The 25,626-nt window shown below is 37.5% G+C and overlaps 1 protein-coding gene across 2 annotated transcripts in view; it reads right to left on the bottom strand.

Annotated features, from left to right (window-relative positions):
- The window catches only part of CABIN1 (calcineurin binding protein 1), a 104,562-nt gene extending 79,441 nt beyond the window's left edge, over positions 1-25,121 (bottom strand). Inside the window, exons 1-23 of one of the 2 annotated variants that reach the window (XM_057373879.1) lie at positions 24,944-25,121; positions 22,275-22,339; positions 21,749-21,841; positions 21,347-21,460; positions 21,038-21,172; positions 20,599-20,779; positions 19,710-19,839; positions 18,861-19,010; positions 17,713-18,005; positions 16,996-17,164; positions 16,438-16,574; positions 15,837-16,054; positions 14,311-14,389; positions 13,894-14,081; positions 12,494-12,643; positions 11,911-12,105; positions 10,651-10,887; positions 10,017-10,170; positions 9,670-9,785; positions 5,717-5,878; positions 4,035-4,241; positions 3,517-3,662; positions 1,386-1,647 (exon numbers count right to left, since the gene is read on the bottom strand). In XM_057373879.1, coding sequence (XP_057229862.1) covers positions 1,386-1,647; positions 3,517-3,662; positions 4,035-4,241; positions 5,717-5,878; positions 9,670-9,785; positions 10,017-10,170; positions 10,651-10,887; positions 11,911-12,105; positions 12,494-12,643; positions 13,894-14,081; positions 14,311-14,389; positions 15,837-16,054; positions 16,438-16,574; positions 16,996-17,164; positions 17,713-18,005; positions 18,861-19,010; positions 19,710-19,839; positions 20,599-20,779; positions 21,038-21,172; positions 21,347-21,460; positions 21,749-21,841; positions 22,275-22,277 — 3,519 coding nt within the window. In that variant the 5' untranslated portion in view covers positions 22,278-22,339; positions 24,944-25,121. The remainder of the gene's footprint in view (positions 1-1,385; positions 1,648-3,516; positions 3,663-4,034; positions 4,242-5,716; positions 5,879-9,669; positions 9,786-10,016; positions 10,171-10,650; positions 10,888-11,910; positions 12,106-12,493; positions 12,644-13,893; positions 14,082-14,310; positions 14,390-15,836; positions 16,055-16,437; positions 16,575-16,995; positions 17,165-17,712; positions 18,006-18,860; positions 19,011-19,709; positions 19,840-20,598; positions 20,780-21,037; positions 21,173-21,346; positions 21,461-21,748; positions 21,842-22,274; positions 22,340-24,943) is intronic. The other variant, XM_057373880.1, reaches the window with a different exon arrangement.
- Between the last annotated feature and the right edge of the window lie 505 nt (positions 25,122-25,626).

Here is a 25,626-nt window from a genome sequence, read left to right as displayed (position 1 = left end):
GAAGAAGAGAATARTAAGGTTTTTATGTATGAGAAACACATTCCTGAATAGAGATATCTCTTGAAGTGAGATGAAATTGTTTCAATTTATCTTTTATTACAATAAAGCTTTTCTTACTAAATTATGCATTTTTAATATATTCATTTGAAAAAAAAGAAGACTTAAGTAGTCCTAAATAAACATTCTCATTTAATCCTCTACTTCAGATGGCTGCTCTGTATTGCTCCTTTCATCTGATAWTTTGAAGTAACTCCAGCATTATCCCTGGAATTCTTCAACAAATCCCTCATAGCCAAGAGGCCACAAGACCAAACTTCTCAAAGAGCTCAAATACATAAAACGTAGCAACTTAATTTTCTGAGGAGTTAATTTTGGAGCTGTTGCATGAAATAACCCTCCAAAACAAAACCCAATTGTTAACTGTCATTTAAAYATACTATTTAATAAACCATTTGTTGTCTTTTAATATGCAGGCTGATATAATCTTTCCTCTCAGACAAGAAAGTGCCTGTGGGAAATGCRGTGTTAATGCAGTGCTGGAGGCAGCTCAGATGCAAGATTCACCATCTCACTGTAAATGCTTCTGCATGCAAAGGGTGTTCCCAGCACTGATCTCTGGTCTTCAAACACTGAAAGTTCTACAAATTACAGTGGAGGAGCAGCACTGCCTTTTGTTCATTCTGCTTCTAGCTGACACTATGTAATATTTGGAAGCCAGAATAGTTAAATCARAAACAGAGTTCACTGGTCCAAAAAGACAGATAAAACATTTTCCCAAGCAACTCTTATCACTGTCAGAATGCTCATTTTGGTTTAGCAATACACTTCATAATMAGCTAACTTTTTCACCTTCCTTACGCAAAATGACCTAATGAATTCATAACAATGTTTTCAATGGAAATTCTACCAATCTTCTCGCTTTGATCTTTTAAGTAAATGGCTCAAAAACATAGAAAAAGGGGAGGATGTATTTAGATACAAGAGATGACATGTGAACACAGATATCAGAGTAATTCCTGATCTCTTCACTATTTAAATAGGTATACATTTCACCTTTTAGTGGAAACATTGTGTGACATTTACTGAAAGGAAAGATAAATATAATTCCCCTTTCCAGAAGGTTACAATAATTTTGTGTCACCTTCAAAAGATAATTCAAAGATTAGGCTCAAACTAATTTTACACAGGAAAAAGAAAGGAAAAAACCCACCTTCAAATGCTGCTTGACACCACCAGCTTACATGATTACTGGAATTTCCAATATTACTAAGTAACCATACAGTCTCATATGTGCAATATAGCATGTACTTAATTAAAAAATTTACAGTGTTTGAAAAGATCATTGTAAATATTTGAAATTTCATACTGTCTCTGTTAGATCCCACCTGCTGCACAACTTCAGGGGGAAGTTCCGATTTCCACTGCTTAAGCTGTCGGGATGCAAAGGAATGTAGGGCATAGGAAATGGTGCCATATTCGATCCACAAGGACAGGTTGGAGCTGTCAATCTCCAGGGCTCGTTTGAAGCAGTTCAGGACAGGRGTAGAGTGCTTCCAGATTGGGCCATCGCTCTTCAGTTCATTGGAGTTCAGCTTGTCCTGAATGCGACTCGCTCGAGCCAGAGCCATCCCAGCCCAGGAGTCAAACCTATGCAGGCAAAGAATGTAACAATGAACAAACTGCCCCCTGAACATTCCAYTGAAGGCATAGACAGGATTCTTCTTGTTCTATCTACAACTTTTTCCTCCTTTCATCACACTCCCTCAAAACAGATTTCTGTGCTTCCTCCTCCCCTCAGAGTAGAACACAAGCTGCACAGTGTAAATCATACTGATTTTATTAAAGGGGTTTCCTGATAAAGCAGTGCTCCCAGTAACTGTTATCCATGAAAGCAGCTGAAAAATCAAGATTTATTTGCCAAGCAAACCAGTATATCTATATTTCTAATGGCAGCACTCCCTCTGTTTTTTTCTCAGTAATCACACTGCCCTGTCCAGGCATTGTCACCCCTTATTCTGTAGGCCAGCAGAGACATTATGACTCCTTGTATTGTTGGACTCAACAGTGAATAATCATGATCATTTTCTAACATAAAAATTATAAAATCATACATGCATTCAAGTGGAAAAATTCTGATGACCTGAAACTGTAATTTCTGACTGAGGGACTGGTCAGGGTCCAGCCTTGTGTTTATTGACAACACAGTCTGAAGGGTGCTTTCCATGGGCCACAATCTCACATTAACACCAGGGTTCAGCTGCTCTGGGTTTTTCAAKTTTACCATTATTTTAACACCAAAAAAACCCCATAATGTTCTCAGATTTTTGCTTGCWATTTCTTCTGATTCCAACTGAAAACCCATTTCTAGGTCAAGTGACCTCAATAGTCAGATTCCTAAGGGGAATGGAACAGGAATTGTAGTAAAGACAAGTACCATCTAATTTGACTGGGGTAAAAACACTATCACATAAGGACATCATCTCCTGAATGTCACACATTAAAGTAAAAATGCATTGCATTCATTTATTTATGAATTTAAATTTTAGAATAGCAAATCTACACAAAAATGGGAGGGGGTGGTATTGATAATTTCTTTATCAGGCTCCACACAAAAATTGTAGCCATTTGCTAGTCACAAGTCCCAGACTAGAAGATGCAATAACATTAAACTACAGCTATTTCCTCTGAAGATTTCACATCTAAAATTGCTCTGTGCCTTCACCTTCCCTTTTGTCTCTGTTACGTGACTGGATTTAGAAACAATTTTCTTGTCTCCAATCTATCAAATTAGGGTTTTTGTCACTGACCCTGATCTATCAACTTCAAGGAGAATTAAAATGATAACACCTAATATGCAAACTCTATATTTAATCAGTAAATTTAAARGTTATTTAATTTAATTTAGAAGATTGATATTCAGAAAATGCTTTATTTTTAAGATGAGAGAGCTTAATTTTGATGGTATTTCAGTGAGTTCCAAATTACCAAGAAACAAGAAGGTTTTTTTAACTATCACTTAAATACTTCACTTGTATTGTCTGTGTAGTTCTCTAACAGCAAAATCAACACTTTTACAAAGAGGTCAGACTAAAAAGTTAATCCACTAAAGGATATTATTTGTGCTATAGCTATGCTATTAAATGGTAACATTTTTCACTCCTTATCATGAATGAGCATGCCAAAGCAAAGATCAAAATTGTGCAAACAGTTCACTCTTCACAGTTATTCTTTATTTTAAATTAGTTTCCCCCATCTTTCATTTTTAATTTTAATTTCAAAGCAATCAAATATTTAACCCTACATTTTGGTTTTTGTTTTCTTTGTTGGGTTTTCTTTGTTGGGTTGTTTTAGAGATTCCCTTAATTATACAACAGACTCATAATAATGGATTGCAGCTGGGAGTTTTCCTCGTTCAGGGTTTTTTTTTTTTTCACTCCTAAAACCAGTTGTTTGCTCTTCAGTACTGAAAGAAGTGAGAAGAATGAAGGATGTGCAGCAGGATTCAAAGATACTGACCTGTTTGGACAAATACAAATGTCGTGCATGTAAAATTTAATGGCCTTAGACTGTTCTTTGTTCTTGAAATGATAGTCTGCCAGAAGATAATACAACTCAGTCACCACTGGTGGAGAATAGTCTGCACCCTCYGGGAGAGATGGTGCCTGAAAATAAAAAAGCCAAAGGTAAAGGTTCATATTAAATAAAAGATTCATATTAAATGTGCTGCTTCTTCCTTGTAGTGGAAGCAGCCTTTGCATCAAAGAATGAAGGTTTTAAAAATGAAGATATTGAAAGCATTTCAGAGATATACAGAGCACTTACAAACACGAATGAACAATTCCTGGCRACTATATTTTACCACTCCAAGATGAAAAGCTTTGGTGGTATCATTCTCATTATATTTAAATGCAATTATCCAAGGAAACCCAATGTCATGGAATAAATCCTTCCACTAAAAACCTCAAAGTCAACATAAAAAGAGCAACAATTTTTACTCCACTCAATTAAATTTTTTAAAAAACAATTCATCATACCTTGCTGCATGTTCCTTCAATATAGGCAGATACAGTCTCCAGGCTTAGCATAGGTTTGTCTGTTCGAGGAACAATTGTAGCAGTTTTCTTCAGAAGGTTGGCCAGATCAGCAGACACGGTACTGGTTTTGTAACTATCAAATTCTGGAAGAGTTTTAGGCTTAAAATACTCAAACATGAACAAAGCATCTTCCCATGTTAGATCAACCTGAAGAGGGAGGTAGATGAGAGGGGAAAAAAAGAATGTCAAATTCCAAAATTCAAATCTACTAATGATGGTTTTCTACATCTTTCTAGTTCCTAAGAATATACACATTACTCTAGTAGAAGCCAAACTAAACCTCCCAAGAACAGAGCTAAAGGTGCTATTAATTTATGGTGCTCACAAATACAGTATACTGCTCACTAATTAAACAGACTAAGGCACTGCTGTAACTTAGTGTATGTCACTAAAGTCAAAATATTTGCTTAGAAGAGTCACTCAGAAAAGTTGTTTATAAGCAGGAATCCATTTTAAACATGCTGAGTGACACTGAGATCATGGGTAARATATGGGGAAGAACTCTGTACCTTTCATTTTAGAGTCAAGTAAGAAGAGTAAATGAAATGGAAATCAGGCAAAATTCTGAGACTCAAAAATCTTCAAACTCTCTATAGAAAGTTACTCCAGAATTTATTCCTCATTTTCTCTTCAAAGCAGTAAAAATACCCAACAAAATTTACAGTTCTCTTCTGCAAGACTAACATATTCTCCTTTTATTGTTCACCTTACCCTTACAGTAAATTTTGCTCTGCATTGAGAAACAGGGAATTTGCAAAGCGTAATCTCCTTATACTTCCCTTTTTCTTATTTAGACCCTTTTTTCTCATTAGCTTCACCCTCTAAGAGGTATGTTTAACATACAAAATTCCTGAATATTCAATGAAGAATAATGTAAGAGTATTTGTGTATTTTAAAAGGCTTGTGCAACAGAGCCAGACAATAATTTTGCTGGTATGAAAAGTTTTGATTGATAATTCTATCATCATTTGCATTTGAAATTGCAAAAATAATCTGAGGTTTTTGAACAAAATCACTGCTATTTCAAGGCAGGGCACCGTATTGACAACCTGTTTTTTTCCCTCCCTCCCTAAATATTACAGCCCTCTGCCAGAGGCATTCTGTAGTTGCTCTTCTCCCCAATTTAACTGAACTTCACATCKCTCCTAAACACCTACCAGGTATTTACCATCAGAAATGTAAACATAAGTGATAATATAATGTACTTGCAAATTTTTAATAGTGATATTTTCACTTTCATAAACTGCAAGGCTGGCTGCTAAAGTTTTCTTCTCTCAAGCTGATTTTTCCTCTCTAAATTTTCCTCAACCTTGCACTTCTTCTCAGCTGAAAACAGGAAAGTGATAACGTAATAAAATCAATTTCTCAATATTTTCAAGACGACAGACTATGTGGTTAAGACTACACTAGCATTTAATTTAAAGTATTTGACTTGTTATATTTATAATTTAAAAAATACTAAAACTTTGAATTTATTCTCTACAATGTGTAAAATACATAAATTTACAAGGCAATAAAAGTAATCTTTCTCTAAAATATATAAAAGTGCATTAGAAGAAAACAAGTGTGCATCTTTCATCACTTCAGRATATCCCACTGATACTGAATAATACATAACTTACCTGCTGTACTGAATGTTCTTCTAGGTACCTTGCTTTGCTTTTTTTGCTGGGGAAACCATATAAACAATAAAAACATTGYTCTAAGGCTGTTTCCAGCTCCTCTTTGTATGGATGAGTATCTTCAGAAGTGGATGCTGCAAGTTCTTTTTGTAGTACCTGAACCTACAAGACAAATATCAAGGAAAAGGCCACCTGAAGATCACAGTAAGTCACCCAGCTGAAGGGAGATGATGAAAACAACTTTAAGGGACTACTTGTATTTTTCCCCAATATCAACCAATTATTACACCTGTATTTCTGTAAACCAATCGCACACAAGTCATTCCAATAGCACTGCAGTTGCACTGAAATGCTTTTATTTTTATTCCTATGTTAATTCATGAACTCTAATCTGTGAGATTAGATATCATGTTTCAGATTTAGAATCATTTAAGGCTCTCCCCTAGACACCAAGTTGCTCTTGTGAATATAAACACTGCAGTTCATCAACCCTGTGAATAAGGAAAAGGTGCAGAAGAATTTCTGCCCTAGTTCACAAACAGCAATTTCCTCTGCATGGAAAAGRCAGGATGGAGAGGACTTTGTAGAAAGACAGTTAATGAAAATCTGGCTAAAGGACTATAGAATTGCACAGTATGAACAGTATTACACAGATGGCTACACACCGAGGAAAGTGGATGGAGTGATCCCAAATGACTAAACACTGTAGCAAGCTGCTATCTTTACCTTCAACACTGCAAGAGAAAGTAACCATCAGGAGCATATTTTGGAAGATGCTGATACTTTAAGACATTCATTATAAAAACTGCAACTGAATGCCAAAAGAAGAAAGCTAACTCTYTGAAAATTCTCGCTAAGCTTCCATAAAAAACAAACTAAAAAGGAACACATTCCAGGAAGACATTTCAAGGTCAATAAAAACATGYTCACCAAGAATAATCTGTGTAGGGAGATTCTGGATATTTATTTCAAAACCAGAAAAAAACCCACACAACCACTGAGGTTTAAGATCAATATGTTCCACTAGGAAATTTCAATGAAAAAAACCCCATTTATTTGTGACCATTTATCATTTTGCACATCTAGGACTGCAAACTCAATCATTTCCACATGATCCTACAAAAAGCTTCTCATCAYGATGGGCTTTCCTGTCAATACAAACACTGCATCACAAGACARAAGTCTGTCTTTCTACTTGTAAGAAGCTCATTTCTATGTGTTGGGATTAAAAATAAGATGCTGATTCTCCTACGATTAAAATATCTGTGCTAAGATCAAGGTACCATTTATTAAGAGCCAAACCCCTGGTAAATMAAAGCAAAGACAATTAGAAAGCATTTCAGTGACATCTTGAATCACTGCAGACTCAATCGTACTGAGTCCCAGCAGACACCTTATTGCCACCATTTTCCCTGTATGAATTTATGAAGAACATTTGAAATTTATAGAAAGTGTAGCTAAATAAGCAGAAGAAAAACATAAGCATCAGAGGACACTGTAACAAAGGCATGATATTCCTACTGCCGCAAACAAAAGCACATCTAACAGCAGTAACAGAATTCTCTCTTGAACACTGTTCAAAACAATCTCCTGTGTTCATATTCAGCTTTTAAGTTCTTGGCAGAAATCCAGAATTATTCCTAATAATTCAGACTATTGTTAAAGGACTTAGCTACATATTAACATCTTCTCTCGCACAGAACATTCACCCACAAGCACTATAAGGTCTTTGAGCAGACAWTTCACCTATAGAAGGTGATCATTTAATACTAATCTATGAATCACATTTTTAAYATTCTTGAAGCTGCCTTTCTCTTCAAACAATTCATCCCATTTTATCTTTCTGTTTCCMTATCATTCCAACACCCTCTTGTCTCTGAAAACTAAATTCTTGTGTATAATAAAACAATATTATATTTTAGTTTAAGAAGGGAGCAATTCTGTAAGTGAAAAATGGAACATTTTGTTTGAAGCATCTGATGACATTTGCAAAGATCTCACTGCAAATACATTCCCAGCTCTCAGTACTTTACCAGGTTCACAGACCATATCYTGTGACTCCCCAGGCAGTGGATACAGGCACATTGTACAGACACAATTTAGACTCATCCCTTAGGAGCATGACATCCGTGGGCAAGCTCAAGCCTGGAACAGCCTATCTATTTTCAAATAGCAAGGGTCTGAGCTAATAAGCCCTCTGAATCCTGCAGGGGCAACTCAGGTGTATCAGCATTATGCTCCTAATACCAGGAAGGCTGAGGAGAGCAGGACACAGAGATAATCTGATAGTTCTATCCTGAATCAGCCTCAGTTCAAACACTGCTCATTCACTCCAGCCCTGCCAGGGTGAGCTGACTCCTGCAGAACCCCTCAGGCTCTCTGTGCCATTCTTCCCAGCTGTCTAAATTACTGTCCTGGACACGCTGCTGCTCAAATGGAGAGGTAGATGGGGTCTGGCACTGAGCTGTGGCTAATAAGCTCCAGGGAGTGCTGAGAAGGGAAATTAAGAGATTCCTGAGTAGCTCTATRCAGAACTAATCATGATTTTCTCTTGGCTGAAGGTAACAGACCTCACTGAAGTCAAGCTGAATTTGTAAAGTGCCACTGAAATGTCCCTGTGGAGCACAGCCAATGGATGCCMCGGCACCACATTATCTGGGATTTGCCAGCAGCCAGGTTATCCCAGGTGTCAGTGCTCTCTGCTCAGGGAAACACTGACTGCACTTGGCTTTCTAAGCTAAGATAAAACGAGCAAACACATAGAAATATTCTATTTCAACCATGGGAAATTTCTTCTCTCATGTAACAATGAGACCTCAAGGAATAATCTTAAAAAAGGTCAACAATGAATGGGTAAGTCCTTTCATCTAAAAAAACTACAGCATTACTGCCCAGACACCCACTTCTGGAGCAAATTAGATGTAACACACTTATCTGAACAACAGAGCGAAGAACAGCCTTCAGACACAGGGAAATGCAGGGCTGAAGTCATTCTTCRTTGTCATAATTGTTCAGTGAATGAACTCTATATGTGTATTTTAAATAATATTCAGTTAATAACATGAAAACAATGGAATAGCTTTTTTTTTTCAGACTGTGGTATAAAATCAAGGGAGGTAAAATCAAACATGACAAATTYATCAACTGCAGAACAATTAAATGCATCACAGCTTCAGCTCAAATCCAGGAACACCACAGGAGGTAGGTGCAATCAGCAGCATTCCAGGTGTGTAACTGAGGACAGATGATGGCCTGCAAATCTTTACTCTTGAGATTTGGAAGAAACAAACAACCAAGTATTCAAAACTGAATTTTCTTCACTGACAGTTTAAATATGCTCTTTTCACATGATAAATACTATTTATGTACACTGAAAATGTGCAAACCCTACCTAACACTTGACAAATTCAGTTCTGTGAAGTGAGCAACTTATTTAGAATCACTGAGACAAGATGAATAGGGAATCCTACTGCATTATTGTAGCAGCAGTTTTAAAGCTGTAACACTACAGGGGTTTTTATCTTCTGAATGATGTACAGTACTATCRGATAGCTTGGTTATTCCTACTTCCCTTTCAAATCCCATAAAAAATAAAATACTAGTGCAAGAAGCAAAACAGAAGAGAAAAACCAGAAGAAAACAACTATTCYTCTCAATGAGGTAAGTCCAGAGAACGATTGGAAGTATGGCAGAAGCAGACCAATGGGAAAGGGTCTGGAATAACAAGTCTTTGAACAAGTCTTTGCTATTCAGATTAAACTGATGGAAACTGCCATGTGTTTGTCTGGGAGAAGATGTAAAGTGGATTGAAAAGTGTATATTTAACATGGAGACAAGGCAATAAACAATCGAATAAAACTCTGAAGGTGTTTCCTSCTTTGAGATGTGGTTTGGCCAGATRACTTTCAGAGATCARTCTGAATCAATCTCAATTATTCCACCATYCTACTTACATAGAACTTGAGCAGAGCACCATCTGAATTGCAACACCAGGATCTTCTTCCCAAATACTCATGAGCTGTGTTCAGTAGCATAAGTGAAGAAGGCAACATAGGGGTATCAGGACTCACTGGAAGAATGAAATTGGTAAATATTAAAGTAGCACAGAACTGAGTTAAATCTGARTCAATGCTTGAACAAGCAATAACCTCCCTCTGTGGGGAGAAACTGGCGCTTGCATAGCCCTCTATTCCCTTCAGCCAGCAAGGTAAGACAACAAACATGTACTTTATTATTTATATTCCAGAGCTAGATGATGAAGAGTTCAGGTCAAATATGTAAAACTGAAGAAATAATCCACCTTCTTCTCCCTGGTTCTGCTGCTGCTGGCAGCAAAGGGATCGAAARGCATCTTCTTCATGCTGGATGATCCTGTGCAGGATAATCCATGGAAGCACTGAGGAGACATATGGTTCTTTTGGTTCTTCCTGGACAGCCATGCTGCAGTCTATGATCTAATAAAGAAAAAGACATGACACAGATAAAGTGATGCAAAACAAAGATCAGGTGTGAATCCTTTCCAAATAACCCAAAGTTGGCAACACARTTTATCCTAAGGAAATAATCAAAGTTGAGTCTCAGCTTCTCATCAGTGACTATAAAAATGCTAGAAGTAGGTCGATCAGTAGGAGAAGTGTAGCAGATTATTTGCCCTACTCTGACATGTCTCTTTTACCCTCATTTTCCATGAAGATGTTTCTCTGTTGATACACAAACAATTCACAGTAGGCAAACAGGTGTGCTCAGTGAATCTCCATCCTACTGAAGACTATGACAATGCTCACCTAATAGGGTAATACTCATCTTGCCAAAAATGTAACAGAAATGTAACCAAAGCCGTGACTGCGAGTGGGTGGGAATTCAACAGCAACTGTATCATCCCTGAAGGTCTGCTGCACACAACACATCTTTCCTGGTGCCAATACACAGGTTACCTGGATCAGGTTGTTTGTTAAGCGAACGAGGCTTGGTGTTACAGAAGAGTCTTTCAAGATGCTGTTAACTGATGATAATGAAGTATCTATTCCTGTGAGCAGCTGTGTTACCGTAGCAACCCACTCCTCTTTAGCAGAGGCTGCTGTCATATTAATCATTTGCTGAACTGCTTCATTCAAGGCAACATCTGAGCATTCAAAGCATTGCTTGTAATCTTTCAGCTTGAGCAGGGAGTCCTAGGGAATGTAAATATGAAAACGATCCATTATAACAATGAAGAGTTTATTTTAGACACAAATGCACAGCAGGGCAAAGCAAAACACTAYATTCAGTTAATGTGATTACTTCAATGAAACATAAAAGAACACCTTTAAACACAACATTAAAAGGACAATAGGAGGTGCATGGATCTTGGATGACAAATATACAAGTAGGATCTAAATACAAAAAAATCATCACATCTTCCTGCTTTAACGAGAGATGCAAAGAAAGAAAATAGGAAAGGGATGGCTGTAGGTTAGTAATTCTAATGATCTACAGCTGAATAGAGCCCTTAGGGAAACACGTTTTGGATCTTTATGATCTTGTGCTACCRTTTTATTCATAAATAACAAAATAGCAACTCTAAGGCCAGTGTTAYAGCAACATTCTCCTGCTTTCTACTCTGAAGAGGCTGGGTCACAAGATAGCATGGAAGCTGTGGGACTTGGTTCAGTCCAGTTAAAAGACCATCAGCCTCTTTTTGTGCAAACTTTTTTTCCCCCAAATAACCTAACATGCTAAAATTGTTCGCACAGCTGAGCTCATTTATACACTTATTTTTACAGTGTCAAATGGACAAACTCTACAGCAATTATACTGCATGTATCAGCAGTTTCATTAATGCAGAAGAGTGACTTCACAGCACAAAAATCATGCAGATGCTAGATAACCAAGTTTCAGAATGGTTCTAAGCAACCATATAGTCAACAGCAGCATGAGTCCACCCATAAAATAACTCAGCAAATGATTCAAGTTTTTGTTCATTTCATGAAGGCCTCCATATCTTATATCTTTAGCCACATTCTCAGTCAGCGAAAGCCAGCACATTGCTAATGATGTCAATAAAGCTGTACTCTTCAGAGCATTTACAATTTGGTTCCAYGTTTTGGTTTGTAAATAAGACTCATTAACACCCACTCTAGAAATCCTTTCATCCCATTTTCAGGAATCAGTCTTAATCCTTTATTAAAACCGATTTTTTAAGAAACAAACCAAACCTGCAGGAGAAGCAGCTGTGCTGGTCTCTCTGGTATGGAGGTTACAAACTCCAGATGTTTTGCTCTGCCGTAACCATTAAAGCACAAGGTTGGACGGAGCAGATGTACCACTGCATTATAATCCCCAGCCTCATACAGACGCTGGATCTCTTCCAAAGACTGGCATCTCTCCAGAGATTTTAGGTTCTTTTCAATCTGCAAASATCACAGATGATAAAATCTAACTTTTGTTTTCACACATCTATGACTACTGACACTTCTCCCAGCAGTTTAGCTCTTAATGTTTAACAAAAGAAAAGAAAAACAGTGATTCAATAATYAACTGCTGTACATGCAGAAGCTTTAATATTTTTATTTTCCATAAAAGCAATCTAAATACGTACAGGACCAACAGATCTAAAAACTGTAATTTTTGAAAAAGAGAGGGTAGTCTTGACATAATCTTCCAGCTGCAAAACTCTCACTCTAAGACTCTAAGTAAACTTCCATACAAAAGAACTAATTCATAGATGACATTTGTAACTGGAAGAGATGGAGTGTGAGGGACGGAACAGGGAACATACACCAACAAATTAATTCTTACCTCTTCTAAAGAGACCAGAGAATCAACATGTAGGTTAGGTAATCGTATTAYGATGCTACACTCATTGCCAGCTTTAGCTTGTGTGGTAGTGGCATTCTGTAGCATTTCAGTGCAGATATCATAGTTTTCAAGTGCTTGTTCCATGTCTCCCTATAGAAACAGTACAGAGTAAAACAAACAACAAAAAGCCTAGAGTTTTGACTGCAGAAAGGGTCTCCGACACTTGTAGAAAATGTTTAAATTTAATGCAGACACTGCCAGTGTGATTACTGCCTGTACTCACAAATAAAGAACGATTTCAACTAAAAATCTCAAAGCAAAAATATTTAAAAATATGTTACCAATTATTTCAATAACAGATAAATCAGAAAAATAGAATTCAGCTAGCATAAACTTGTAAGATTGGTCTGGAGTGCTTAAATTCCTTTCCTTTAAAAAGATGGGTGAGTAAACCAGCAGAAATAACTCTTCCATTTGTGTACATAAAAACACAGTCAAGAAACTTTCTTATATTCTGCAAAGAGAATGAATTCTACTTGCTCTGTGCAAAGTAATTATTGAAGTTGAGAGGCCAGGAAGGGATGCAAACTGCATAGGCAAAATACAGCTCTGTATATCATAAGCAAAATAACACCAGTAATTGTACAGGAACTCTGGTTTTCCCTAAATAACAATAGTAGAAAGGAATCATTAGGTTCAGAAAAAGAAAWACAAAGAAAGGGAAGGTACAAGTTCCTTCACACTTATGAAACTGACTCACATAACTAATTGACAATGGATTTAAACATAATTAGTGCATTAAAAAAACCTCTTTGATGTCCCCAGGAAGCAACACTTAGAGGGGGGAAAAAAAGACTGGGATCAAATAACATTTCTTCTGAATTATTCCCTTAGTGATACATTTAAAACCCTCTGCTTCAAAATCTGCATATTAAATTAAAAGTCTTCAAAAGAAGAACCATGCTACCTTGAAAAAGCAGAGGGAAGAGCAATAAAACAAACAGCCTGCTTCAGTTAAAATCTGCATTTTGGACTGCCTGAGACTTTGACAGTGTCCATGAGTCCAGGTCCCCAAAATCCTATGTTSTGAAGCTACACAATACTAATCCAAGTAATTTTAGTAAAAACAATTTTTTTAAGCTGAGCACAAGTTATTTTGAACAAAGACTTATATATTAAACATGTCTGAATATTTGCTTAGCATGTGAGACCTCCTACTTCATTTCCACCTCAACCCTCAGGGACAGTTAATTATATTTAAAAGTAAAATGAAGTCACTATGTTTTAAGCTGATTTTATCCATATGCTTAAAAGAGCTGTGATTCTCGAATCAGCTGCATCTGAACAATACTGGCTTTAATGTGAGAAATTGTATTTGTTAAAACAAAAGTAAAACAAACCTGCAGTGCTAGAAAGCGAGCTTTYAGCCAATACACCCGAGTGACAAACTCCATCCAGCCTTCCTCAAACAAGTCTCGTTGTGAAGATGCAAATGACAGCTGCAACAGGTCTCCCAAAAAATGAGTTCCTGGGAAGTCAGGCCCAAACTTTCCATTCACAGAGGCAGCAGGACAATTTCGTGGAGAGACTGCAAGTCAATTAATTACATTTTATCATAAAGTTACTAGCATCCCATGGAAAGAGTCTCACACACTAGAATTTCAAAAGTACTCATCTACTTAAAGGCAAACAATCGATAGACCAACAAAACACAGATATGGAAGATATTAAGAAAAAATAGCTCCAAAATTAACTCCTGGAAATTTCTTCATAAAGCTTGAGTGTTTTTAGAGTCTGAAATGACATCAAGTTCTCACCTGTAGAGCTCTTCCCTTTTGTCAGTAGCCACTGATCTAATTGCAATTCCATGCAACAAAGGCTCATCAACATCATATCCTTCAGAAAAAGTAAGGAAGTATCAAAAGAGTATTCACAGAAAGAAATACATTAAAAGAAGAATAAATTAAAAAAAAAATACTATATTTGCAATTTACTTCAAAGAAAGCCTTCATCTTGTCCTCTTGGGATTTCTATTCCCAAACTATAACTACTTCTTCTGCCTATAAGSTGTATCATAGCATTTACAAATCAACAGGTACAAAACAAAACAATACTTAGCAGAAGCATGAAAAAAGAAAAATCCCAGCTCATGAAAGAAGGTCAGAACAGYATTGCCTGATGTTAGAAGAAAGTGTCATTCTTATTTTTGTATCTGGTTGAAATAAAACCATATTGAATTGCCAAATCATGCTAAAGGGACAATTCCAGAATATAGCAGTAGCACTGATATTTGAAAAATAAGAAAAGGTTTACATACAAATAAGCAGTTAAACAGTAATAATGAGAACCAAGGGAATAAATTTATAAATATATTTACATTTGTTTAAAAAAGACCATGTATATGTGGAAAATATACATAAATAAGTCATAGGATGTATAAAAATTTTACATCTGCTACATAGAGACACTTTTGTTTGTTTTGTAAATGACATCAATGGAACACAGCAATTTTTATAATTAATATTTCATTTGCAAAAAAGTAAAAACACTTGATCTGAAACAAATATTTCAAACTGAAGTCATACCAAAGGCAAATAATTTTCAAAATGAATACACACTGCTAACATTGAAAAGATACCATAGGCTGACTCCATGGACAAGAAGTATCAGAACTGGTTTTATAATTCAAGAAATACCATCTTCTATCACTAAGCTGCTTTAATATTAATGTAAAGAACTTAGCATTTTTTCTACTGGCTTTCAGGAAATTACGAATTTATAAAGGTAATAAAATGGTGATGATGCTGAGGGAGCAGAGGATGGTTTGGTTTGTTCTGGTTTTTGGGTTTTTACTGTAAATTTCAGGTCATATTAAAACTACACTGTATTTACTCTATTTAGAGCAGCAATGGTGACCTTCAATCAGCGAGTGCAAACAGAGCAGCCTCTTTACCARCCTGATGACAAAACAAAACTCTCTGCCGCATCAGAAGAAAAGGGAGGGGAAAGAAAAAGAAAGAGCAACAACAAATAAAGGGGCAAAATATACCTATTTCTATTTATTACATCTCAATGCATGTGTATGTGCATACACACACATTGTATATAGGTTATATTTGCATGTAGCATCGCCCAGATCTGTTCAGGAGCTCAGAAACAGCTCCAGGAGTTGCAGTGCACCACTGGTTAGGACAGACACAACAGCTGGGACAAGCAGCTCCCCAGACAAAGCTAAGCCAAACTTGTGTCTGTTGGCTTTCAGTGGGGTACTTCTGGCACATGGAGAGCAACAAAGCAGCTCCAGAATAAGGAAAATACGGAAATAAGAAAAGTGTTGCATTACCTTGATATGTTGATTACTCGAGTCCCTCAGGAGGGGATTGGGAAGGCTACTGCTGTGCTTTCTCCAGCTGTTATAGATACTGAGGACCACCTCACACAARCCAGGAGGCCACTTCACCAGGAACTTCTGGCTGATGACTTTTAGATATCTCATCATCAGCTCCAAGATCCCACCATTATTCAGGTTATCCAGCAGGAACTCATGAACATCCTGTTTTTCTAGAAAGCAGACAAACACAAAGCCATACATGTTTAAGGCTGAGGCAGATCATAACTTGAAACAAAGTTTCAAAAGTGTTTTACACACATCTCATAGCAGTTCTTCTGCACTGCACATAAGCAGAATTCAGTTACTGAATTACAATCTGTTTAAATGGGAAATTCCACACAACAGGGCTCTTATAGACAGTGATTAAGCAATCCCCGAGATTTTCTAAATCACAYCTAGTACCAACTGCAAACATTTGYATACCATAAAATTATACTTTTTAAAAGAGCATTCTTCTGTTTCTTCTAGGTATGATAAGAAAACACAGAAAATAAAGCATCCTATATGGAAAAAAACAATAAAGAAAGAACAGGGGTTATAATGAAATCCTTACCAGATTCCATAAATGTTGTAGAATCAAATGACATTCTGTGTGGTCCAACRTGCTGGAAATTCTCCTCTTTGATCTCTGATTGCACCTCATAGTTATTGAATGGGTCCTCCTCCTCCTCAGGATCTAATTTCCTTAATCTGTGTGAAAGGGAGGCAAAACCCACCATAACAACAAAGTCCTCAATCTTTCTTTCACTATTAAACGAAACCTAAATATGGAACAATGTGCAAATTTTAACAGTGAAAATATAATAACTGAAACAAATTCAGAGATTTGCATCCAGTTCCAAATCAAGATTACTTTATCTTATCCATTTTGACATATGCATTGTTCTCTAATTCACTTTAATAAAAGCTTTTTTTTATTTTTTTAATATTTACTCAGCAATTTTTACTAACTGCAATTTTATTAAATTTATCAGAAGATAATGCACCACATCTACTTAAAAAAATCACATAGGTCTGGTAGTTTTAAGATTGGGGGATATCAATCAAACAAAATCCCAAATTATTTTCTCTTCATGATACTCTCATAATGAAAGTTGTTGCTGCACAGTACCTGGAAGGAAGAAACTTCACCAACAGCTCTTGAAAGTCAACCTTCTCCTCTTTTTTACACTTGGTGTTCCGAACTCTAGCAGATCTCCTTTTTGCTGTTTCACCACTATCTTCTGTAATTCTCCTTCGCTTCACTCCTTTCTTAGATTTATCACTTGCAGATATGTCACCTAAAAATATAATAACCCCCCCAAAACCTGACAGGTTAAATTGACAAATAATAAGTGAGTAATCTTTTTTATTAAAAAAAAAATTAATTACGCAGCAACACTTAAAATTCACTGGTTTCCTTCTGAAGACAGTGCCAAAAAAATCTTGCAGAGATTTCAAATAAATATAGCTGACAGCTTGGTCTTCTCAGGTACTTAAAGTGACACACGAGCAGAAAAATAATCCAATCATTTTTTGTAGAACAGCTCATTCATTCTAAGGAGCTCAAGGCCCTTCCCAATATTAAAAGATTGATATGCATCACTCCTTGAATGGAGTCACAATTCTTCTCATCCTAAAGACTGAAAAACTGAAGTGTGAGGCAACAGCACAAAACCAGAAAGAAGTCAGATACTCCTTCACTTTTTCTATCAGATGTTATACATATGCTGAAAAGGGTCTGAATCCACCAACACACAGTTGAAAAACAGAATGTCCCAAAGAATTCTGAAGCACTTTTTATACCCAGATAAGYAGGAAAGAGATCTTGAATCTTAGATTGAAGTACCTTGCTCACCTACAGTAGCTCCTGGTTCCAATGAGCTCTGACTGTGRCTTGGAAAGTTGGGTGTTGTTGGAGTATAAGGTAATACAGGATCTGGAATTGTCACCACTGGATTAGAGCTGACAGGAGTTGGCTGAATAACACTGACAGGAGTAGAGGTAGGAGAAAGAATCAGATGTTGAACTGGGTCTCTGTATTCTGAGAGATCAATTCTCTTTCCCAGACTGGGTCGAGGAGGATCACATGTCGTGAGGTGTTGATACATGGCAAGTAAAGCTTCTCCTAAACACTTCCATCTGCAAGTGGAAACACAACAGCATCACAATATCTTCAATCATTGCCCCATTATTTTCTAAATTATATTTACAAACCTAACAGCATTCAGTATTGTTTTTCTCYAACAGCTTAGAGATAGCAAGAGTAGCTTCTCAGTGGGACAGCAACACGCATTTGAGTGCCAAAAACCTGTCCCATCACTCAAAAAAAAAGTCTCTAAAAAAACAAGGCCCATGCAGTAGCTGCTGAGGAAATKATAGCAAAAGCTAAAAAAAGCAGTGTCAAAGAAACGATTTTCAGGTTCTGCATTTAGTCAACAATAGTAGAAGAACTCATCCCCTATCCACAAGACTTCCCTGCAATAGCAGTTACATGCAGAGTCCGTTCACATTCCAGAAAAATATGTGCAATATAAAAACCAAACCCCAATCCTTTATGCCTTAATAAAGACATATATAMAAGCTTATTAGTATCCTTGTATCTTCCTTCAAATAAAGAACTGCAAATCTTTTTCTGAGTTTTCATTATTCCARTAGTAAAAACAATTTTTAAACACAAAACTTGTTTTGAAATTCACATACAAACTAGTCMTATATGAAAAGTCCAATAATACAGTTGGAATAGTTGCCAAATCATTCTCAGATACCAAATTTGTTTTTTACATCACTGGCTTAAAATCAAAAGTTRAAAAGTGATAGCTATGGGGTTTACACTAAAATCATAAGCACACCAAACCAACCTATAAACTAATGAGAAAACACTGGGGGTTGCTTTGTTTTTACAAGGGAAAGAAACAGTGTTCTGAAGAAAACTGAAACACAATACAGTTGTCAGCATATGTGCTTCAGATGARAAGAGGAAATATAAAGACATACGTGAAAAAGGGAATTGGCTGCACCAGTTTGAGGTCTGGTTCTCTGTCACGCACCAGCAAAGCTTGTCTTTTCTTACGTAGTTCCAGTGCTTCATTTATTATTTTTCCACTTTCAGCTGCACTCACATTTACATTATGGATAGACATGTCACTAAGAAATAATGAGAAATTGAGATAAGTTAAAATATTTGTTTGCTGGTTGTTTTATTAAAGCCTGGAGGGCACTCATTTAATATCTTCATATAATGTGACAAAAACAGTGCTAGAAGAAGTGTTCACATACTATTATGTTACCAACTTTACAGCATACACACAGAAGTATCAACCATCGGAAATTTTTATTCTGAAAGATCAAGTAACTTAGAGCCTGTAAATTTTATGGGCCTCTATTTTCTTTTCCCACTACCTACTCATACTATAAAATCCATACAGAAAGAAAAGCAGTAACATGGCGGGGGAAAGTGGTGAGGCTTTTTTKGGGGGTGASAGTTGTTTTGGTTTGGTTTTGGTTGTTATCCATTTGTTTTAATTAGGAAAACTAAAGTGAATGCTGCAGGGATCGGGAACTAATAAGTAAAACAAAGGCAAATGATTACAAGAGATCTAAGTATGAAAATATATGAGAGGCAACAAATGGATTATTTTCCTCTTTCTGCCTTCCTCCCAAAGTAAAAAAGTAATTACTGAAGAACATTCTGTCAGCAGCACCAACCCATAATGTCATTATTCAGAAGGCAGGTCAGCAAGGTATTGCTATCACTTAAAGCACAAGATCTCAGCAGGTTTTTTGAATAACCCCACACCCAAAATTTACACCCCAAAGGCAGTAAATAACTAAGACAACATTCACCATTTGAGGAACATCCTTAGAGAATCTTTCTGGAGACAAGGCTGCTCTTCAAAGATCTTCTCCTTCAGAACCAGTCCTTTGCTATACAGACAGTCTTTTTCCAGAGCTTTGCAGATAAAGTACAAACATGCTGACAGAGAAATAGAAATTGAATGGTCAATGCTGCTTTGGTTCATTCAAAACTCCCATTTCTGGATCTCAYATGCACCACTGAATTCCACTCAAATGTGACATTTACATGAATTAGTCCTGTTGTTTTGTAACATGTCAAATAATTACATGCATACAGTTAAGATAGCCCATTATGTCTTCCTAGGTATTATATCCAGAAAACTAACATAATTAGTTTTGTTTAAACAATGTTTGCAATATATCTTTCACTTACTTCCAAGACTCTGCCACAGAAGAAATTAGAATCATAAAACAGAATCACAACTATTTACCATTTTTATCTGACCAAATGTCTTAACTGCAGATTTCATTAGTGAAACAAGCAGTGTATCCACTAGGGTAACTATAATTAATCCTACTAGGCTATGAACTAGATTGCAGTTCCATACCCTAATCCTAGAACTATGTAGCTGGAAATTACTAGAAAGACAAAACCAACACACATGGAAATGAACACTGTACAGGGAAACTTCCTGCAGAGAATCTAATCTAAGAAACCAAGACATCAAGACAGCTTTTTAGGGTAACCAAAACTTATACAAACCATCATACTTTATCATGAAATCAAACTTCTATCATGAAGTACAAGTCTCTATCAAACCCTACTGCATTGCTTATGCAAGATACACATTAATTGGTATGATTGCATCATCACATTTTTTTACTGGTATGTAAAAATCACACCTATATTGGGATGTTTTTAATTTATTGTACTTACTTGTGTAGTCACTCAGTGTATACAAAATTGTGATAAGGTTATCTAAACAAGGCCAGTGATCAGGATTACACCTGAGCCCTTCTTCAAAAGCATGACGAGCCAGGGGTAGACGGATCAGTTTTATTGCCACACGACCAATTTTATACCAAAGGTTGACATCAGTGGAGTCCAGCATAACAGCCTAGAAAGCATAGCAATATTATCCACATTTCAGACATGCACATCCACTTTGCTGCAGGGACTGGCACTGCTTTAGCTTTCAACAGAATCACAACTAYTTTGGGGACTGAATGGTGGACCAATTTTATCCTAAATAGCATCAGAAAAAACATAGTATTCAACTATGCACTCACATGATGTATGCTGAATGTGTATGTCTGTATYTTAAAAAGTTTTACAAACATTGAGGCTCTCATGTCTTATTCCAGCTGCACTGTACCTCCAGATAGAACTCCATGGCTGTCTCTAAGTCATCCCGTTGTGCTGCCAGTTGTGCTAGGTTTTTATAGGTGGAATATTTTAACATCAGACCTGGGTGTTTCAGCCCCTCTTTCTCATCTCCAGAAAGAACTGCCTAGAAATGATAAAATAAATGCAACGTGGGCATTAGGAATCAGACAAGTAAAAAGAACAGCAAACAACTTGCCAGATGGTAACGCTGACATTTCTAGTTAGCCAATTTGAAATGAAGCAAGATAAAGTGTAGCAAAAACAGTTTCTAGAGTGTCATTTTCTCAAGGTCACTGACCTCTCGAAGAAGACGAATCTCAAGTAGCTCATGGTAAGCTTTAGCAGATTCTTCAAATCGGTCATGTTTCTGAAGGTCCAAAGCTTTGTGGTACAAAGCAAAAGCTTCTGCTTCCTATGATTTAAAGAATTAGAATGTATTTATAAGACAACTTTATTAAATATACTTTGATTTGTTATATATATCAGTGTTTTCACACTTKGAATACTTTCTGCTATACAGCAGAACATTTGTGTTACTAACCAAAAATAACTCATGTGAGTGAATTTTTACTTTGCAAAAGGAGGGTTCAAGAGATGAGACAGTGAACACAACTTTCATAAAAACAAAACATCCCTTCAACAAGAGGACAAAACGCCCATCAAGACAAAACTTCATTATGAAAATTGTGGGTTTACATACCTGAGCTTCCTTTGTCTGTGTCTTATGACTTTTGAAGGTACCTTCATAGTCATCCTCAACTGTGGAGCTYGCATTCAGCGCTGCAATTCGAATCTGGAATGACAGTTCAGAGGTGACATGGAATATGACATGTACATAAATCCCATTTTCCTTTGCAAACTGGATTTTTCTCTTTAATTAACTGGTACACAAACAATACTGCGAGATCTCTAGGTAAAGTTACAAGAGCTGTAATTAATTTAGTCATCACTAATTGCAAATAAACGAACATCAAAACCATTTCTCACCCACAATCAGTGGAAAAAAACAAAATTTGAAGTGTCTTCCAAGCAACAGCTTTCCTAGAAYAGACATGTGCATTAGAGTGATTTTTTTTCCAAATTTTTAAATTTCCAAATTCTTAAATCACTCCAAAAACAATGTTCTCAAAAAATTATGGCAATTTATTCTTAGTCCCAGGGAAAGAGAAAATGCTCAATTTTATTTCTACCAAAACATTTTGAAAGCCATCTCACAAAACCCTTACCATGTTCACAGCTATTCACAATGTCTTTCTCCAGGAACAGAAGGAAGGGTCTATCACAAACAGCYCTGGAAAGCAAACAGGATTACAGTATTTATTCTGTTCACAAAGAAAACATTCAGGAGTAAAAGACAAGCTGGAAATACTTTATAACTGTGCTTTAATAATCAATGAACCACCCCATGCCAAGAGATACACTGCCTAACCACTGAGGACCAATAATACTAATGGCAATTTTAACTAGAGACAGAAAATAAAATACTAAGTTAAACACATTCATTACTTCAGAATGGCTTTCAAGACTCTAGTCCTGCTGGTGAGGGGAGGAGTGAAAATATTGGCAACATAATTACAGCCTAAGGTTAATCACGCAGYTTATAACAACCGCTGAACATACATTATATTAACAATATTAATCCCTTTMAACACCAAAACTAAAACTAAAAATGCTTTCTGAATACTCATTTTATAAGCATGGATCATTACAGCTTAAAGATATTTACAGAATGGGAAAGGARAAAAATTGAAGGTTGTCTGAGTCAGACTGCCTTTGCAGCAAGGCCATAGTGGCTGGTGAACACACTGCATTGTCTCTGCCTGGAAATTCTTCTGATTGAAACTTTTCATTGCTGCTATCCCTGCTAGAACAGAACCAGTGTTCTTTCTAAGTATATTGCCCAACCTCTACAGACCACCCCTAATGCAAAAACAAGTTATAGCTACTGCATATACACTTGGATCTACTATATTTATGCAAAAAAAAAGGAACTGAACTTTTACTAACTAGCATTTCTTCACTCTGAAAAAGGGTACTAATATTTCCCATCCTTTTTACCACTGATAAAAACTTTGAAGGGATAAATACACCTTTATAATCTGTAAATACTTTTTCCCCATAGGTTAAATTACTGATTGAAACATCATGCAAGTAAAGRCAAAAATATATGAAAGARTTCTGTTCTGCTTTTGTAGAAAACCTTCACTGCTACATAATAAAACCTTCCCATCAACTAAAACAAGAAGATGACACACGCAAGACAGGCTAAAAACAGTCTTAAATATAGGAGACTACATTAATAGAAGAGTAAGTCCAGAATTAACCACAGCAGGAAGCAGTGGGAGTTTCGAACTATAAGCTGAATTAACTCATAAATCATCATGATTAGTTCTGCATGTAGACAAAATAATGCTTTGACAGGAATTTCATTCATTCAGCAATGAGAATTTGCTTGCCCATGCACCACTTGCTCTGTTCACTTGCAGCTAAATCAAACTGACAAGTGCACAGCAATAAAGCATTTTTCTCTTTAAGTCGCCAAATAAACATTAATAAAACCTCARATCTCTTTCAGAACAGATTCCTTGTCTGCTTTTCACATGAAGAAAGTATATGCACAGAGATTAATGGTTACCTCTTTCAGATATATTGAATACTACACATTTTGACAGAGTGTAGATGCTTATGGCATGTAAATAAGTCAGTCTGTATCATCCCAACTCAATTACATATTTAAATTGAGGGGGGTTCAGTCCACCTACAAAAATGCCTACACACAGTAATCTGCCCAAATTCAGTTTTTTGCTGAATCCAAACAATCTTGCTCAAGGTGGCAGAGGAATTCAACAGCAGAGACTATAGTCAAGACTTTACTTCCGAGGTTAGACTCTTAGGGAAACTGCAACCATAGAAAGCGTGGGAAAACTATTTCAATTATACTTCTTATTTACACCAAAACTTYGTAACWTACAGGAACTTAATAACAAMCATTTAGCATCTCTCCTGTCCACTRTTTAGAAGTYGAAAGCACAGAACCAAACAGAGCTGTGTAATGCTCCTAGGCAGGGTGTTGCCTCCACACAGCTTTTGGTGTGTCAAGCACGTGGGGGGTTATTTCACTTTGGTTTAAACCAGGCATTGTACATGGCTTCAAAACTACACTGACTGAGTTACCAGTGTCACAGCACTTAGAAACTGAGTATGTCGCCACAAGCACTTCCAGAGGAACAGAGCTACATCAGATAAGTAGGGGGAAAAAATTACTCTTTTATATTACTACAAACCAGTTTGAATTTTTTTTCAGACACAAGAATGTCTCAGCTATAAATCTGTGGCTACAACAGGTGTGCACATCCTGAAAAGGCAACCAGCCTTCTGCTTTCAAAAATCTTCTCTCCTTTTACCTTAGCAATTTAAAATTTAAGTGAATATTTCCAATTTTAGCTCTTGCTCCCAGAGCTTGTGTTCTCAACTTTTAAGCAAGAAACAAAGGGAGTGACTTGGGCTTTCCCAGCTTTTGCCCTTGTTRTTGCTACTACACTTGGGATCCATACATTGCAGACACAAGTTTAAAAAAACACTTAACTGTTGTTAGGGATTTCTTTTTTTTTCAACATTGCAAAGATCCGCCGCACTTTARGACAAGCCGTTTTTACCGAAACACGATCACTTTCTGCACGGAGAAGCAGGGACCCTCCTCACGCCGCTCGGCCGGAGGGGGGCACAGAAGGCCGGGAGGAGGTGGGAGCCCATCCATGTTCGCCTCCGACCGTGGCTCCGCGGAGGGAGGGGCGCGGCGAGGCCGCCCAGGCCGGGCTCTCACTGCTCTCACAGGGCAGGGCAGGGCCCAGACGCCGGCTGCCCCTCCGCGGGGCCGGGCGGACGAGACACTCACCTCGCGGGGCCGCCGCCGGCATGCCGMCGCTGCTCCCGGGGCGTTGCCGGGGCGTTGCCGGGGTGCTCCCGGAGTTTCCCTCAGGCGCGGGTCCCTCAGGCTCCCGCCGCTCCCCCGGGAGCCGCCGCACCGGCCGTTTCCACCGCAACCGCCTCCGGAGCCCCGGCACCAACAAGGCAGCGCCTCATTGGCCGAGCGGCGCTGCCCCGGCCAGCCAATGGGAGCGCGGCGCACTGGCAGGCGGGAGGGCGGGAGCGGGGCTSAGGGCGCTCTGCGGTCACGGCGTCCGGGGGTCAGTTCAGTTGGAAAAGAGCGCTGGGATCATCGGGTACGGCCTAGGACCGAACAGCGCCTTGTCGAATAGACCATGGCACTGAGTGCCACGTCCAGTCTTTCTTTAAACAGCTCCACGGACGCTGACTCCACCACCTCCGTGAGCAGCACGGTCCAATGTCTTCATCAGCTTTTCTGTGGGGAAATTCCTCCCAATATCCAATCTAAACCTGCTCTGGCGCAACTTAGGACTCTGATTGTTCCAACACCAAAGGTACCGGGACAGAAAAGTCATGCTGGCTGTTACCTCCCCTGGCCAGCCCGTTATCTGCACCTGAAACACTGGGTCTAGGTGTTTCCTTTCCCCTGGAAGAGTGTCGCCATTCCCTTTCCGTGATCCACCACTGAAG

Source organism: Malurus melanocephalus, unplaced genomic scaffold, assembly GCF_030028575.1.
Source record: "Malurus melanocephalus ecotype Western Australia unplaced genomic scaffold, MMel_1.1 scaffold_208, whole genome shotgun sequence".
Classification (NCBI taxonomy): Eukaryota; Metazoa; Chordata; class Aves; order Passeriformes; family Maluridae; genus Malurus; species Malurus melanocephalus.
Note: the sequence above shows the minus strand (reverse complement) of the source record. Positions and strands in the feature narration are given on the sequence as shown.